This window comes from Phoca vitulina, unplaced genomic scaffold (assembly GCF_004348235.1).
Source record: "Phoca vitulina isolate PV1807 unplaced genomic scaffold, GSC_HSeal_1.0 scaffold56, whole genome shotgun sequence".
Taxonomy (NCBI): domain Eukaryota; kingdom Metazoa; phylum Chordata; class Mammalia; order Carnivora; family Phocidae; genus Phoca; species Phoca vitulina.
In genome coordinates this window covers 1609013-1623042 of record NW_022589759.1, presented here as the reverse complement: position 1 = coordinate 1623042, position 14030 = coordinate 1609013, and the positions used below count along the sequence as shown (strand labels likewise).

The 14030-nt window shown below is 52.8% G+C and overlaps 1 protein-coding gene across 7 annotated transcripts in view; it reads left to right on the top strand.

The window, feature by feature from the left end:
* Positions 1 to 14030, top strand: part of BANP (BTG3 associated nuclear protein) — a 110400-nt gene that overhangs the window by 50198 nt on the left and 46172 nt on the right. For 5 of the 7 annotated variants that reach the window (XM_032389784.1, XM_032389785.1, XM_032389783.1 and 2 more), the window contains 2 exons: positions 782 to 898; positions 2539 to 2714. In XM_032389784.1, coding sequence (XP_032245675.1) covers positions 782 to 898; positions 2539 to 2714 — 293 coding nt within the window. The remainder of the gene's footprint in view (positions 1 to 781; positions 899 to 2538; positions 2715 to 14030) is intronic. The other 2 variants (XM_032389788.1, XM_032389787.1) reach the window with 1 other exon arrangement.

Sequence of the window (14030 nt, the reverse complement as noted above, 5' to 3'; positions counted from 1 at the left end):
GTGTCGGAGGGTCCCCTGTCGGAGGGTCCCCGTGTCGGAGGGTCCCCGTGTCGGAGGGTCCCCTGTCGGAGGGTCCCCTGTCGGAGGGTCCCGTGTCGGAGGGTCCCCGTGTCGGAGGGTCCCCATGTGAGAGGGTCCCCTGTCGGAGGGTCCCCGGGCAGGGTGCCACCTGTCCAGGGCGGGTAGGGACTCTGTCTGTTGTATAATCCTTTTCCTTCAAAGCGAAGAGCCGAGGCCCTTTCTCGTGGTTCCTGCATTCCCCTGGTAGAAGCCGCAGGTGATGCATGTTGTGTGGTTTTGCCCCTTTCCTTCCAGAGCTCACCTTGTGGAATGATGTTGACGAGTACGGTGCTTATGAAAGCCTCGATTTGCCATGTAGGAATTCTTTGGGATGGAATGAGTACAAATACGAAGCTGTGTTTCATGCAGACATAGGACTTCAGAAACCTTACTAACTGTGTAACACCCCATGACCTCTCGCTCCTTTCTGTGTAAAGGTGTAAATATTCCTGCCTCAGCTCAGCTGAGAATATCAGCAGTGAGGAAACGTAAACTCTCTCCTAAAAAGAAAAAAAGAAAGAAAGAAAAACACCTCCGGTTTATTCTTTGCCCAGTGTAAACTGTCAATTAACTTTACACGTGACTTCTGCTTGGGGCCACCTCCCCTCCCTTAGTGCGGGGTCATGGGGAGCGGACTGTATTGAATTACTCTTATGTACTCTTAAAATGAATGTTGTTGTTTTAAGGTCTTCTTTTTCTTTGTGATTCTTTTGTTCCCTAGCGTCGTCCCCCAGACTACAGTAATACTCAACAATGATCGGCAGAACGCCATTGTAGCCAAGATGGACGACCCCTTGAGCAGCAGGGCACCGGATTCCCTGGAAAATATCATTAGCAAGTCAGTAGCCACAACACCAACCCCACCTTTCACCACCACTGCCACCGTGATGAGTCCCCTCGAGGACCAGTCAACGTTGCCCGCAGTTGTTTGTGGTAGGGGAGGGCCGAGCGGCGCTGCAGGCCCGCGTCCCGACGTGCTAACTGGAGAAGGTGACACGTCAAGGGGAGAGGCACTTGGACCTTCCGGTGCCCACGTGCTTTAGCGGGAGACGGCTGGAGCTTGTCACAGTAGCCCCTGGGGCTCGTGTCCTCCTCCCTGACCACCCCGTGCTCACGTCTGTCTGTCTCCGTAGCAGCGTGTCAAGTCAACAGACAGGCGTTTTTAACTTTGCTGAGTGATGAGGGCATTTCAAGGTGGTGGTGTTTTTCTCCCACCTTTTTCTTTGGAGACATGGTAAATGTAACCTTGGTCAGAAATAGGAGAGCATAAAGGCAGCGTGTGATGGTGAGGTCCGCTGCGGGCGGCCCTGCGCGGTGGTCTGGGCTCAGCTTTTCCTGGGAACGTGCCGGAGTGGGCTCTTTGGCCTCTTGTTTCCTTCAGTGTGTCCACAGAGTAGTTCTGTTTTGCCTTTTCTCTCAGTCCTTTCTGCAGAGTGTTCCTCCCCCAGCTGTGTCCTGTCTCCTTTATTGTCCTAGCCCGGTCTTGAGGGGGCCCGCTGTGCCTCATGCACGGCCCGCTGCGTCAGGTGTGGGGGGAGAGGCTGTCCGAGGAGATCTGGCCCGTGGAGGCGAGGCAGGGCTCGGCTGGAGGTCAGTGTCAGACTCTGAGCGTTCAGGAGCGAGGTCAGCTTGGGCAGGCTGCTGTGGAATCAAGTTCAGAAGGTGGAGCCCCCTCCCCGCGGCACGGCCGGGGTTGGAAGCGCGTTTTGTCTCTGTAAACAGGGAAAGTGCGTTTCTTCCCCTTTCCCCGTGCCTACCAGGCCCCGTGCAGGGGTGTTGAGAGGGCCGTGGAAGTCCCAGGTAGCATGTCTCCAGGTAATACACACAGATGTTTGAGCCCTTTTTGGAGCTGCTGGCTTGTGTGTTGTTTCTCTGGCAGGGTCTTAATGCTCCACGTCAGGATCCCTTAGAGTGTGAGAACATCCCCCAGGAAATTCTTGGCTGGCTTTTTAGACCCACTTCAGTGTTTTTTGTCGGCGGGGAGAGTTAGGAGTGATAACTGCCATTGACAAAGCTGACTCGCTTCCAGAAGGTCTAACAGTGTGGACTGGATGGGGTCAGTGGGAGTCTCCAGGCTCGCTTCCCACTTCCTCTTAATCCGGTCTTTCCTGTGACGTAGCCTCGGAAGTTACTCAAATGGCCACAAGTTTGCAGGATCACCTCTGTGATCCGAGAGCTGCATTCTAGGCCTTGAGTCCCAGTGGGTTGTGATTTTACTTCTTTTGCGATATAAACGTGTTTGTAAACTTCTCAATTTCATACGGTTTCTTTCAACCCCAGACTTTCGGGCTGTTCAGTTGCTGTCAATCTTAGTAGAGAGAGCTGTGTGGGCAGCCTTGTGAGCTGCCGCTCCGGGCACAGTTAGCTTCTCTGATAAACGAAGGCGCGAGAAGAACGCGGCAGTACCTCAGTGCTAGTCTCTGCGTGTCCGTCGTGGTGCTCTCACAACATTGGCTGGTGTTTTTGTCTCCCGCTCAGCGCGGTGCCCGGGCGACGGCAGAACACCATTGTGGTGAAGGTGCCGGGTCAAGAGGACAGCCACAACGAGGACGGAGAGAGCGGGTCCGAGGCCAGCGACTCCGTTTCCAACTGTGGACAGTCAGGAAGTCAGAACATTGGCAACAACGTCACCCTCATCACCCTCAACTCGGAAGGTGCGCCTGCAAAGCTTCTTTCCTTTGCCTGAATGGCAGTAGGTACTGTTTTGTGTTTTGTCTTGTTTTTCTACTTCTTAGGAAAGCGAGACAGTCCTCGCCTTCTGATGGTTCAACTTCATGGTTTGTCATCTTCCGCAGTGGTGCCAAAGTGATCCATGCTCGGTCGAAACGTGCTTCGAATTTTCAATTTGGATCTTGTCCCGGGGCTGGTGGTGTGCAGTCTGATCCTCACGATGGGGAGCAGGGCTCCCAGCAGCCGCCACCCCAACCACCATGCTGCAGCCCCCGCACAGCCGTCCTGTTTGTCGCTTTCAGCGCAGGATTCAGTACGTTCCGTGAGCTATCTCACACGGTGTTTTTTGTGTGAGGTGATTTTGCCCAACTGTAGGCTAACGTGGATGTTCTGAGCACATCTAGGGTGGGCCGGGCTCATGTGAGATGCTTGGTAGGTTAGGGGTATTAAATGAATTTTTGACTGAACATTTTTCAAGCTATGATAGGTTTCTTGGGACATAACCCCATCCTAAGTTGAGGAAGATCTGCAGATGTTTACTGTTCTTATTTTTATTTTATTTTTTAAAGACTTTTTTTTTTCCCCAAGATTTTATTTATTTATTTGACAGAGAGACACAGCGAGAGAGGGAACACAAGCAGGGGGAGTGGGAGAGGGAGAAGCAGGCTTCCCGCAGAGCAGGGAGCCCGATGCCGGGGCTCGATCCCAGGACCCTGGGATCATGACCTGAGCCGAAGGCAGACGCTTAACAACTGAGCCACCCAGGCGCCCCCGTTTACTGTTTTTAAAAAGTGATAGAAGAAAGTGAGAACAACATGGCATTTCATGTCCAGAGATCTCTGTCAATCCTGCAGGCTTTTTCTGTGTGAACATAGGCACTGTGTGATTTCCGGAGCTTTCCTCCCCTGCGGCACGGGGACCTTCCACGTCCATGCCCGTCAGTCGTAATCCGGAGGCCTTCTGACGACAGACTGTTGTGCTTTCATAGCCGGTAGCTGGTCACCGCCTTCGGCCAGAGGTGTCTCCACGTCTCTGCCGAGGGCCAGACGTAGGTGCTCAGGGGGGATCGTTTCGCCTCCCCCGAGAGGCAGAGGGAGCCACTTGGCCATGCCTGGACGTGAGGCTGTTTCACCCACACCTGGCTTCCCGTCCCCCTGCGTCTCCTGCCAGGGTCTGGTGTCTGCTCTCGACTGGCCCTGCTCCGCACAGCCGGCCTCACGTGCCTGGCACCTTTGTCCCGCCTTTACGGGCCAACTTAGGCTTCCCACGTGGCTTTCTACAGCGTCGGGAGGAGGGGGCACAGAGGTGTTCAGTGCTGTGGTACCGACTTCGAAAGCCTGGGTTTCGTTTTCTAGTAAACTTCTAAGGTTTTCTGGTTTTGGGTCTGAGTTGTTGATTTTTATTAAAAGAGCTGTTTAGATTCCTAAAGACAATGATGTAGATTTACTGAGCAAAGATTTTCCTGTTAGACCAGTTACCATATCTGAAACATTGAAAACTGTTTTTCTCAAAGTTTTGCTCACGTCTGACGTAATTTGCTAGAATGGGGACAGCAGAGCAGGAGCGGGGAGAGAAACAGAGCTTAGGCACAGCCTTTCTTTAAAACTGAGATCTAATTTAAATACCCTAAGGTTGACCATTGTAAAGCGTACCATTCAGTGGTGTTCAGTACGTTCGCACAGTTGTGTAGACATCATCCAGTCTGATTCCAGAACATTCTGTCACCCTGGAAAGAAGCCCCACCAGAGTCACTGCCCATTGTCTCTGGGAACCACTGGTCCACTTTCCGTCTCTGGAATGACCTGTTGCAGGCACTTCCCACATGGGGGGGCGTGGCGAGAGCGCCAGCCCTTCACCCCTTCCATCGCCGGGTCCTGCTCCATCGTGTGGATGGACCATGTTCCTCTGTCGGTGGACACTTGGGGTGCTTCCAGTTTCTCACTGTGATGACCGTGCCTGTCCAGGGGTTGGCGAGAACCTGTGTTTTCGTTTCTCTTGGTAGGCACCCGGGAGTGGAATCGCTTCATTTTTTTACACATTAAATTTGAGGACGAGAGGGATGCCCCGATCCCAGCTATTGGGTATTTAACGTCCATGGTAGAGATGGTGCTTGCAGCGATTGCAGAGAACTGATTGCTCTGTCTGTCCACGTGGATTCTGGGTCGATACCCATGCGGGTCTGGCCAGCCACTTAAGGCCTGATGTTTGTTTGGTTTAAACTGCACCCGCTGAGGAGCGCAGTACTGGATGATTCTGGGAGTTTCTCGGGTTATCTTAAAAACAAAATATTTCATCTTTTTAAGTGTCTTTGATGTGATTAATGTGAAAAATATTTCATTTGGGGAAACTGCAGAATGCTGCTAAATGAACACAGAAAAAGAGATCAAACTTCGAGCTTATAATATCTGGGAGAAAAAATACAGATTTTCTTTTTATCTGAGTTTGAGTTCTTGACGAGCTGACACACTTTGTGGGAAGCATTACTCTCTAGGGGATTGTGTCCGTTGACATGACTGATGGACAGTACCTGTTGTTAGGATTGGGACAAACGTGGGGAACATGGGTGGCTTAGGTCATGGTCCCGGGGTCCTGGGATTGAGCCCCACGTCGGGCTCCCTGCTCAGTGGGGAGCCTGCTTCTCCCTCTCCCTCTGGCCCTGCTCATGTGCTCTCTCTCTCTCTCAAATAAATAAATAAAACCTTAAAAAAAAGGATTGGGGCAAACTAGAGAAATTTTTCTGATACTGAATTTTACTTTGAAGAAGAGATCATAATTGAGGACCATTCTGCTTGACCGTTGCATTAGGAGAAAGCATGCTGTGATGTGTGCTTTCTGCTGACTCTGCCCCGGGAGGGGCTCCCCCAGCAGTCTGACTTCTGACCGTGGTTGGCGCCCGAGGGCACGGAGGCGGATGGGGTCCTCGTGAAGTGGCTGCCACGTAGGGACATGCTGGGGAGAAAGCTCACCATCAGTGTGTCTATCAGATTTACCATCGACCTGTAGCGGCGTCTCGTGTTAAAACCTCCTCTGAGATGGGTGAGCACCTTCCCTGCCACGGCCTCCCCATGACGGGCTCAGCTGGAGAGACTGTCTGGTCAGCTAGTTCATATTAGAGAGGCTCTGTTAACACGCAGACCTCTAAAGGGCTGTTGGCTCGGCGCTGCGTGGAGTTGCTGAATTCCTGATAACGGCCCAGAGCTGTGAGGAGACAGATTGCTCTTAGAAAAGTATTTAAGTGCCTGCAGTTTTAAAAACCACAGGATTCAAAGTGGTTATTTCTTAAGAATTCCAAATGGTTTGCATGAATTGATGTGTTGGTGTATATCAGTTTGGAGTCCCATTATTTACTGCAAGGCACCATATCTTTATTTTTTAATTTTTTTATTTTTTTAAGAGAGAGCAAGTGGGCACGTGGTGGGGGGAGGGGAGGGGCAGAGGGAGAGAGAATCTCAAGCACACTCCCCGCTGAGCAGGGAGCCCGACGCAGGGCTCCATCCCAGGACCCTGGGATCACGACCTGAGCTGAAGGCAGACGCTTCACTGACTGAGCCACCCAGGCGTCCCTAACATAAATTCTTTATGTTGTCATATCATTAAAAAACATTTTATTGGTGATCATAAATGGGCTCCTGAAAAGAGTGGGGTTACAGACAGGTTCATGCCCAGTGAAAGCCAAGTTGATGAAGACAGGCTGGTGGAAGAACACGACAGGTCAGGGGAGACGGTCTGCGAGGCGATGCCGGGTATGGGGTTCTGGAAGGGGCAGCATGTGACACGGATGACGGACACCCTGTCTGTGCCCCGTGCTTCCCAAGGAGGATGTCCTTGGCCTCTTGCTGTAGTCACGTTTAAGGTCGTGATGACTCGCGCTAAGGAGGGCGGCCCGGCCTGAGTCAGTGGCCTTGCCCCCGGTCGGTGGTGGGCTCACGTGGTTTCTGTGGAATGTGCTTAGAGTTGCGGGGAAAAGACTTGGCTCCAGTACCAGAGACCGTTTGTTTTTTTCCCTTTTCCTTATGATCCTATATGTAACTCAACCCTCTTGAATTGCCCTTTTAAAAACCCCAAATTATCAATCTGTTCATAGCTTACAGATGTCACATCACTCCCAAATAAGCATGGTTCTTCGGGCTGCGGTACACAGCTAACTGTGTCTAATCCCAGAAAGGTGGGCCATCTGGTTTTTTAGGTCGGTCTGAGGGTCGAGTGTTGTCCACACTCATTTCAGGCGACACGCGTGAATAAGGGGCACAGTCAGAATGTGCCAGGTTGTAAGAGTCCTGTGTGATCCGGGGCCGGGGGCGGCCAGCCTGGCAGGGCCTGTTTTGGAAAGTCGTGGTCAGCTCATTCCAAGGGCTGCCCTCTGTGGGCACAGTCAGAGCCCCTCGTTCCCCTGGCCCATGGGCCCCCGTGTCCTCGCCACCCCCTCTCCGCAGGCCATGGAGAAGAAGTTCACAACTTCTTCCTGGCCTTATCCTTTGACTCGAGAAGCTAGTGATGTTTGCTCCCGGAATGGTCTGGTTTAGGAGGGGGACACAGGGAGCTGGATGCCCCGCGGAGTGAGGGCCAGAGGAGAGGCGTGAGCACTGGGCTCCTGGAGCCTCTGGAGGGGGTGGTTGGCACTCAGGTTATAAAAGTCTCCGGGGGCGCCTGGGTGGCTCAGTCGTTAAGCGTCTGCCTTCGGCTCAGGTCATGATCCCAGGGTCCTGGGTTCGAGCCCCGCATCGGGCTCCCTGCTCGGCGGGAAGCCTGCTTCTCCCTCTCCCACTCCCCCTGCTTGTGTTCCCTCTCTCACTGTGTCTCTCTGTCAAATAAATAAATAAAATCTTTTTAATAAATAAATAAATAAAAGTCTCCGGGCGACGTCAGAGCTGGGCAGCGCAGTGCAGCGATGGGCCTGGACACGGATCTAATGCCATTTTGGAAGAAACTCCCATGTATTCCTGCTGATCCCACACATTTCCTAAGGTAACTTCTGTGACTGTGACCAGGCCCCAGAGCCTCTGAAAGCAAGAGTGGACAGCATAGCATGGTCCTGGAGCTTCGGAGCCCAGGGTGCATTGGGGCAAACGCCCAGAGGCTTCCCGGCAACTTTTTCTACTTGGTCCTTTTTAAGGCTTCAGCTTGGGTGCCGTGCCGGGCTGTGTGTTGGGACACGTGAGGGGCACGGCCCCGTCTGTGGCATCAGCCCCGAGGGCACAGGCTGCTGCCCAGGGTCTCACAGAGCCCACGTCAGGGTGTTGCCTGTGCCGGGCTTTCATCTGGAGGCTCTGGGGACGTCCCGGGCCTGCTGCTGAGCTTGGATAGCAGAGGAACGTAGAAGCAGAAGAATTGTGCACCCAAGTTAAACTGCAGCCCCCACTGCTGTCAGACGTGCAGAGGGTAGGGGTGACTGGGGCAGGATGGGATCGTGGGGTCCAGACACGGGGAGACTGTGGTGTCCGTCTTCCAGCTCTCACGGGGAACTCGGGCTCATGGCCGACACACAGACTGCTTCAGGGATGTGCGAGTGGAATCTTTTTTTCACTTTAAGAAAGGTTTGAGTGTCTGTGGTAAAAATTTTTATAATAGAATTGTTGACTTCCCACTCAACAACAAAAAAACCCCAAAAATCGTCCATTCCAAAAAAGCATTTTGAAAGAAAATGGTAGAATGTACCATTTCTAAATTGAAATCTCTGTAATTTGTAGTTTGTGGAATGTCAATTTCACAGATTTGAAATTCTCCAGTTCGGTTTCACATGATCATAGAACCCCTGGTTTTGCAGGAAGGATGACCTGTTGGGGCCGCCTGGCACCCACTGCCATCCTCTGTGTGTGTGGCCGTTTGCACTGTTTGGGGCCTGCTGTGGCTATCCCTTCTCTTTAGATCTTTCTGGCCCCTCTTCTCACGCCAAGTGTTTGTTAAATATCCACTGACTCGTGGTGGGGATGAAGACTCTTTTGAAACATCTGTATGTGCTGTTCATAGAAGTTTAGCAGATGGCCACAGCTGACAAGTTGTGACAAGTGTTGCTTTCTTTTTATGTCAGAATAGGCTCCAGGATCCTGGAGTATCCTGGCACACGATTCTTTTATGGGACAGATAATTCTAGGTAGCACAACGGTCAACTGTTCCATATATAGGGGCGCCTGGGTGGCTCTATCGGTGAAGCGTCTTCCTTCGGCTCAGGTCACGGTCCCAGGGTCCTGGGATCGAGCCCCGCGTCGGGCTCCCTGCTCAGCGGGGAGCCTGCTTCTCCCTCTGCCTCTGCTGCTCCGCCTGCTTGTGCGCGTGCACGCGCTCTCTCTCTCTCTAATAAATAAATAAAATCTTAAAAAAAAACTGTTCCATGTGTTACACACAGAATTCTTTTTTTTTTTTTTAAGATTTTATTTATTTAAGAGAGAGAGAGTGCACGCGTGTGTGGGCATACACAGACACATGCGGGGGGGTGGGGCAGGGAAAGGGGAAGGGGCAGAGGCAGAGGGAGAAAGAAACTCAAGCAGATTCTTTGCTGAGCGCGGAGCCCGATGCGGGGCTCGATCTCACAATCCTGAGATCATGTCCTGAGCCAAAACCGAGTTGGATGCTCGACCGACTGAGCCACCCAGGCGCTCCTATACACAGAATTCTTATTCTTTGCTTCAGGTGGAAGAAATTCCTTATCTGCGGGTGTAGTCAGTCCTTGTCCCGGGCCTAGAGACACTGAGTCACGATGCACGTGTAAGGTAATGAGGCCTGAAGGCTGCCAGGGGCTGGCCCACGTTTGCCCGCTCTGTGAATTCTGTAGGGATTTACCCTGCAGTACCGTTCCTGTTGGGAGCCATTTCTCCCATTCTATGCAGTATATTGCTTTTGAAATTGATCAACAGTTTGGGCAGCTTTTATGGAAGCCAGATGAAAGTTAATTTTTGGTATAGTTGGAAAATACAGCCTGACACCGGTCATGCCCGTGAATCTGTTCTCTGAAGACTTGCCCGGAGATGGCGGAAGCTGCCCTTGAACGAGCTTGACCGTGAAGTTTGCTGTGTTGTGGACCTGGCACCGTGTTCCGAGTCTTTGAACCAGCCTGGAGCCCTAGTGGGTCAGAGAGTGTTGGCTTCTTTCGGTTTGTTCCCTGCTCACCTCTCACGACTGTGGAGAGCTGAGTACGTGGAACATCAGCACCAGCCAGCAGAGACATGCTGTGATGGGCGGCGCAGTGGGCGTGTGGGGCCCCTGGGAGCAGAGTGGGACCCACACGCCTGTCTGAGCAGCACGTTCCAGGGAGCCCTTCCCTCCCTCGGAGCTACGGACACAGGGGATGCCGTGACTGAGACGTTTCCGGTGGCTGTCGGGTAGGACCCCATGGGCAAAGCCTTGTCATCCTTTGGAAAGAGGCGAGACGGTGAGCTAGGCTTGGTTGGAGTGACATGGCGTCTGGAGTAGCTGCTAACCTGCTAGACCGTCCCCCTTGCCACTCCGAGGTCACGCACAGGTATGTGCGGCAGCGGTGTGAGTCGTGACGCCCCTGGACGGAGGCGGCTGAGCAGGGAGCCCCCGAGCTGTAGTTCGGCCTGTGAAGTTGTGGCGCACGGTTGGTGCTGAGTCCGTGCTGTCTGGGAAGAGAGATTTGTGCGAGCCTGGGCCCCGGGCCTGCCGCTGTCCGAGGGATTGCGCGTTGTGGTCTCGGGCACATTTGCCTCCGTGTGCGCCAGCGAGTGCTGAGGGGGCGTAGGACGCCGGTGGCCCTTCTCCGTTTACTGTCGCCTGCCTGCCGCTGCCGTCTTGCTGCTCTCCCCTGCTCCTGTCATCTTCCCGGCGCTGAAATAGACCCTCAGAACGGATAGTTGTACGAAAGGGTTTCCAGGGTAAGAAAACTCAAGTTACTGCTGAAGGGTCTTTCTTAAGGTTTTCAGAAGTGCTAGTTAATTTCATTGAAGGTTTAAATAATTGGAGTAGAAGGTAAGTTTATTTTTCTTACAATCTGGTAGTTTTTAAATAAGGCCAGTAGAGTCTGTCTGTTGTGTCAGATGCCCAAACTGACCAAGCTATTTTAGTAAAATAAATACATGCTTTCTGAATGGTCAAAAGGTGAATTTCTCAAATATCTATGTGAGAAGGTGTTTCAACTTGTTTCCCACTTAAAAGACATGATTCATTGTCGCTGGTGAGAAGCTGGAGGCCAGCCTGGGTTCTTGCTCCCAGGTTGGAAGTGAGTTAGGGCTGAGTCCGTCCAAGGGGCGCAGGCCTGAACCGGCAGGTCAGCCCCACGAGCCCGTGCGGGACAGGCGCCTGAGTGTCTCTGGCGGTCCTGTCCTCTTGCCTCGGGGTCGTGGAGGCACCGCCCGTCCGTCTCCCGCCAGACCGCAGATGGCGATGGCGGGAGCCCTGGTCCCCTCTCCCTCTGGGACGGGTCCCCCACTTCCACGGCAAGGATTTTTCATCTCTTTGTTGGTCACCGTTACTCAGGCTGTGGTTCTTGTCCTTGCTTGACTTCTTGCTCTGGAGATGAGCACGCACCTGTCACTCACAGGGCATCTAGGGATGAATCAGTTGTAAACAGGTCAGAAAATGCCTTGTAAAATTTTGAAGTGCTTCATTGGAGTAAAATTTCTGGATAATTTCCCACATTACCAGAGAAATTTAAACCATGATTTTCAGGAGTGATAAGGAGATGGAGGCTAAGGAAAGTTAATTTTTAGACTAATGTACTTTTTGGGGGGAGCAGCATCTCCTGAAATAATACTATAGGAGTTTGAACTGATGGGCGCCTGGGTGGCTCAGTTGGTTAAGCGACTGCCTTCGGCTCAGGTCATGATCCTGGAGTCCCTGGATCGAGTCCCGCATCGGGCTCCCTGCTCGGCAGAGAGTCTGCTTCTCCCTCTGACCCGCCCTTCTCTCATGTGCTCTCTCTCTCTCATTCTCTCTCTCTCAAATAAATAAATAAAATCTTTAAAAAAAAAAAAAAAAAAGAGTTTGAACTGACATCTTTCATCCTCCAGAGGATTCTGGTAACATTTCCAGAAGCCCGTGTGCTTGGCACGGGGGACAGGCTCTTTCTGTCTATAGGCCGGCGTCAGCACGGAGCAGGGCCCTAGCTGGACGTGGAAGCCAGCTTGCTTGGTTGGCGTGGTGAGGGGATGGCCCTGCAGCGTCCACGGACGCTGTTTCCCGTTTCCCCTGCTCCTGCTGGGGCGTCGTCAGCGGAGGGAGGACACCGTCTTGGCTCACATAGTGCTTCCGTGTTCTGCAGCACCTTGGCAGGGACCCGGCTCACTGATGATTATTTTTGACGTGAAGACAATGAGGTTTAACGGTCACTTGTCAGTTTGTTCACTGACACTTTGCCTTCACATAGATGAAATCACTTTATCCTTCCTGGGGAATCAGGTTGAAAGCACTTGCATTTGCACATTTGGCTTCTGCGTCCACATGAATGGAATGTCTCAGTGTCCGTTTGCTGGCGTTTCCTTTGTTCCTGGAACTGTGAGGCTCTCCAGCGGGTGACGTTTGGAAGAATGGCCTTTTCCCTGGTGTGTCACTGTGTCAGCTCCAGGGGCAGCGTACGGGGTTTGACAAGGTGAGGTGCTCCTGGCAGAGGCACGTGGCTGTCAGAAGCCCCCATGCTGAAGGGTCTGGTTCGTGGGGCAGTGGAGCCGGCAGGAGACCTCATGGCCTGGACAGCTGGGCTTTGGTGGAGGAAGACACTTCCCTGAGGCAGGGGGCCGGGGCAGCCTGGGTGGCAAGCTGGTTCTCAGGGCTAGGGGCCGTCATCCATCCTTGTCCTGCGCACTCCAGGTACACCGTCTCAGAATGGGTTTGACAAAATGTGGACTCACTGTTTGGAATTAATTTTTAGACTAATGTACTTTTTGGGGGGAGCAGCATCTCCTGAAATAATACTGAGCCCCTGTCCAGTGTTTACACTGCTTTAACAATACCGTGTAGGGGCACCTGGGTGGCTCAGTCGTTAAGCGTCTGCCTTCGGCTCAGGTCATGATCCCAGGGTCCTGGGATCGAGTCCTGCATCAGGCTCCCTGCTCGGTGGGGAGCCTGCTTCTCCCTCTGCCTCTCTCTCTCTCTCTGTGACTCTCATGAATAAATAAATAAAACATTAAAAAAAAAATACCGTGTAAACGGGGAGCTTGTCCAGCACAGTTACGTTACTTCTTATTCCCGAGAAAGGCTGCGGCGATCTTTGGCAGTTAAGCCCTTGCGCTGGCCCACATGCCATGTCCGTGGTGGTCGGGGAAGCAGGTGCCGCGCTGGCCCGAGCCCCTCCTGGCTCAGGTGCTGCCACCCTTCCCCGCGGGCTCACAGGGATCCTCCTGTTCAAATACTTAGGTCCGGAGATGCTGCTTGGTGTCGGTGACACCACCTTCGGTCTGATTGTACGTATTCACAGTGAAACCAGCAGCGAGTGGTAAGGGAACGGGGGAAGGTTCAGCGCCGTAAGTCCTGGTTCTTCTTGGACTGCTGAGTAGCCACATCAGTGGCCTTGTGTGTCCTCTGTCACCCCCCCAACACACATGTCCCCTACCCGTCAGTTCTCAGCACAGATGGGGTCACTCCTCTGTCCTTCCTTCCTCCTTCCCCTACTTGCTTTGTGGCTCTACTGCAGCAGGTGGAGGGAAGTCTTCCCACCCTGTGTGGTGTACTGAAGACGGGGTTCACGGAGGGTTCACATCCTCAGCATTAGACCCAGTGCCTGGCCTAGAATTGCCCAGTAAGTATTTGTAGATAAATCAGTAAATACCCTGGAAGTTGGAGCTGTTTTGACATTCCAGATAGGACCTGGAGACAGCCCCCGCAAGTCCCCCCACATCTGCATTTAGATCACTCGTCCATTTTGTTTTTCTTTACGTAGGCTAAACGTAGTAGTAGCTGATTGACGTTCAGAAACATGCGTCTACAGAGCCATGTGCTCATGGCACCATCTCTTCACTCGTAAAGCCCTGATGTTTCTCAGAAACGATAGTGCTTCCTCGTGGCTTATTCTTAGTCGCAAAAATCAGATTGGTGATTTGTTTTCTGTCCTTCGCTAAAGCTGGGGGCGTAGCCTCAAACCCCCTAAGCAGTACTCCCAGCCGCCAGTCGGCCCCCAGTGGGCAACGTGGCCATCTTGGCGGGGCTGCTGAGCCTCGCCTGATGTTCATGCAGATCTCATGATTCGGGAAGCTCAGCCGGGAGAGGCTCCCCGTGAAGGGGGCAGGGTGTGTGAGTCACAGATGGGCTAGCTACTTGCTCTGCTCCAGGCCTTTGGCAAGCAGGGCAGGGCTGGCTGCCCCTTTGTGGGGACCTCTTCCTGTGCGCGGAGATCGGAATGTAAACATCTCGAC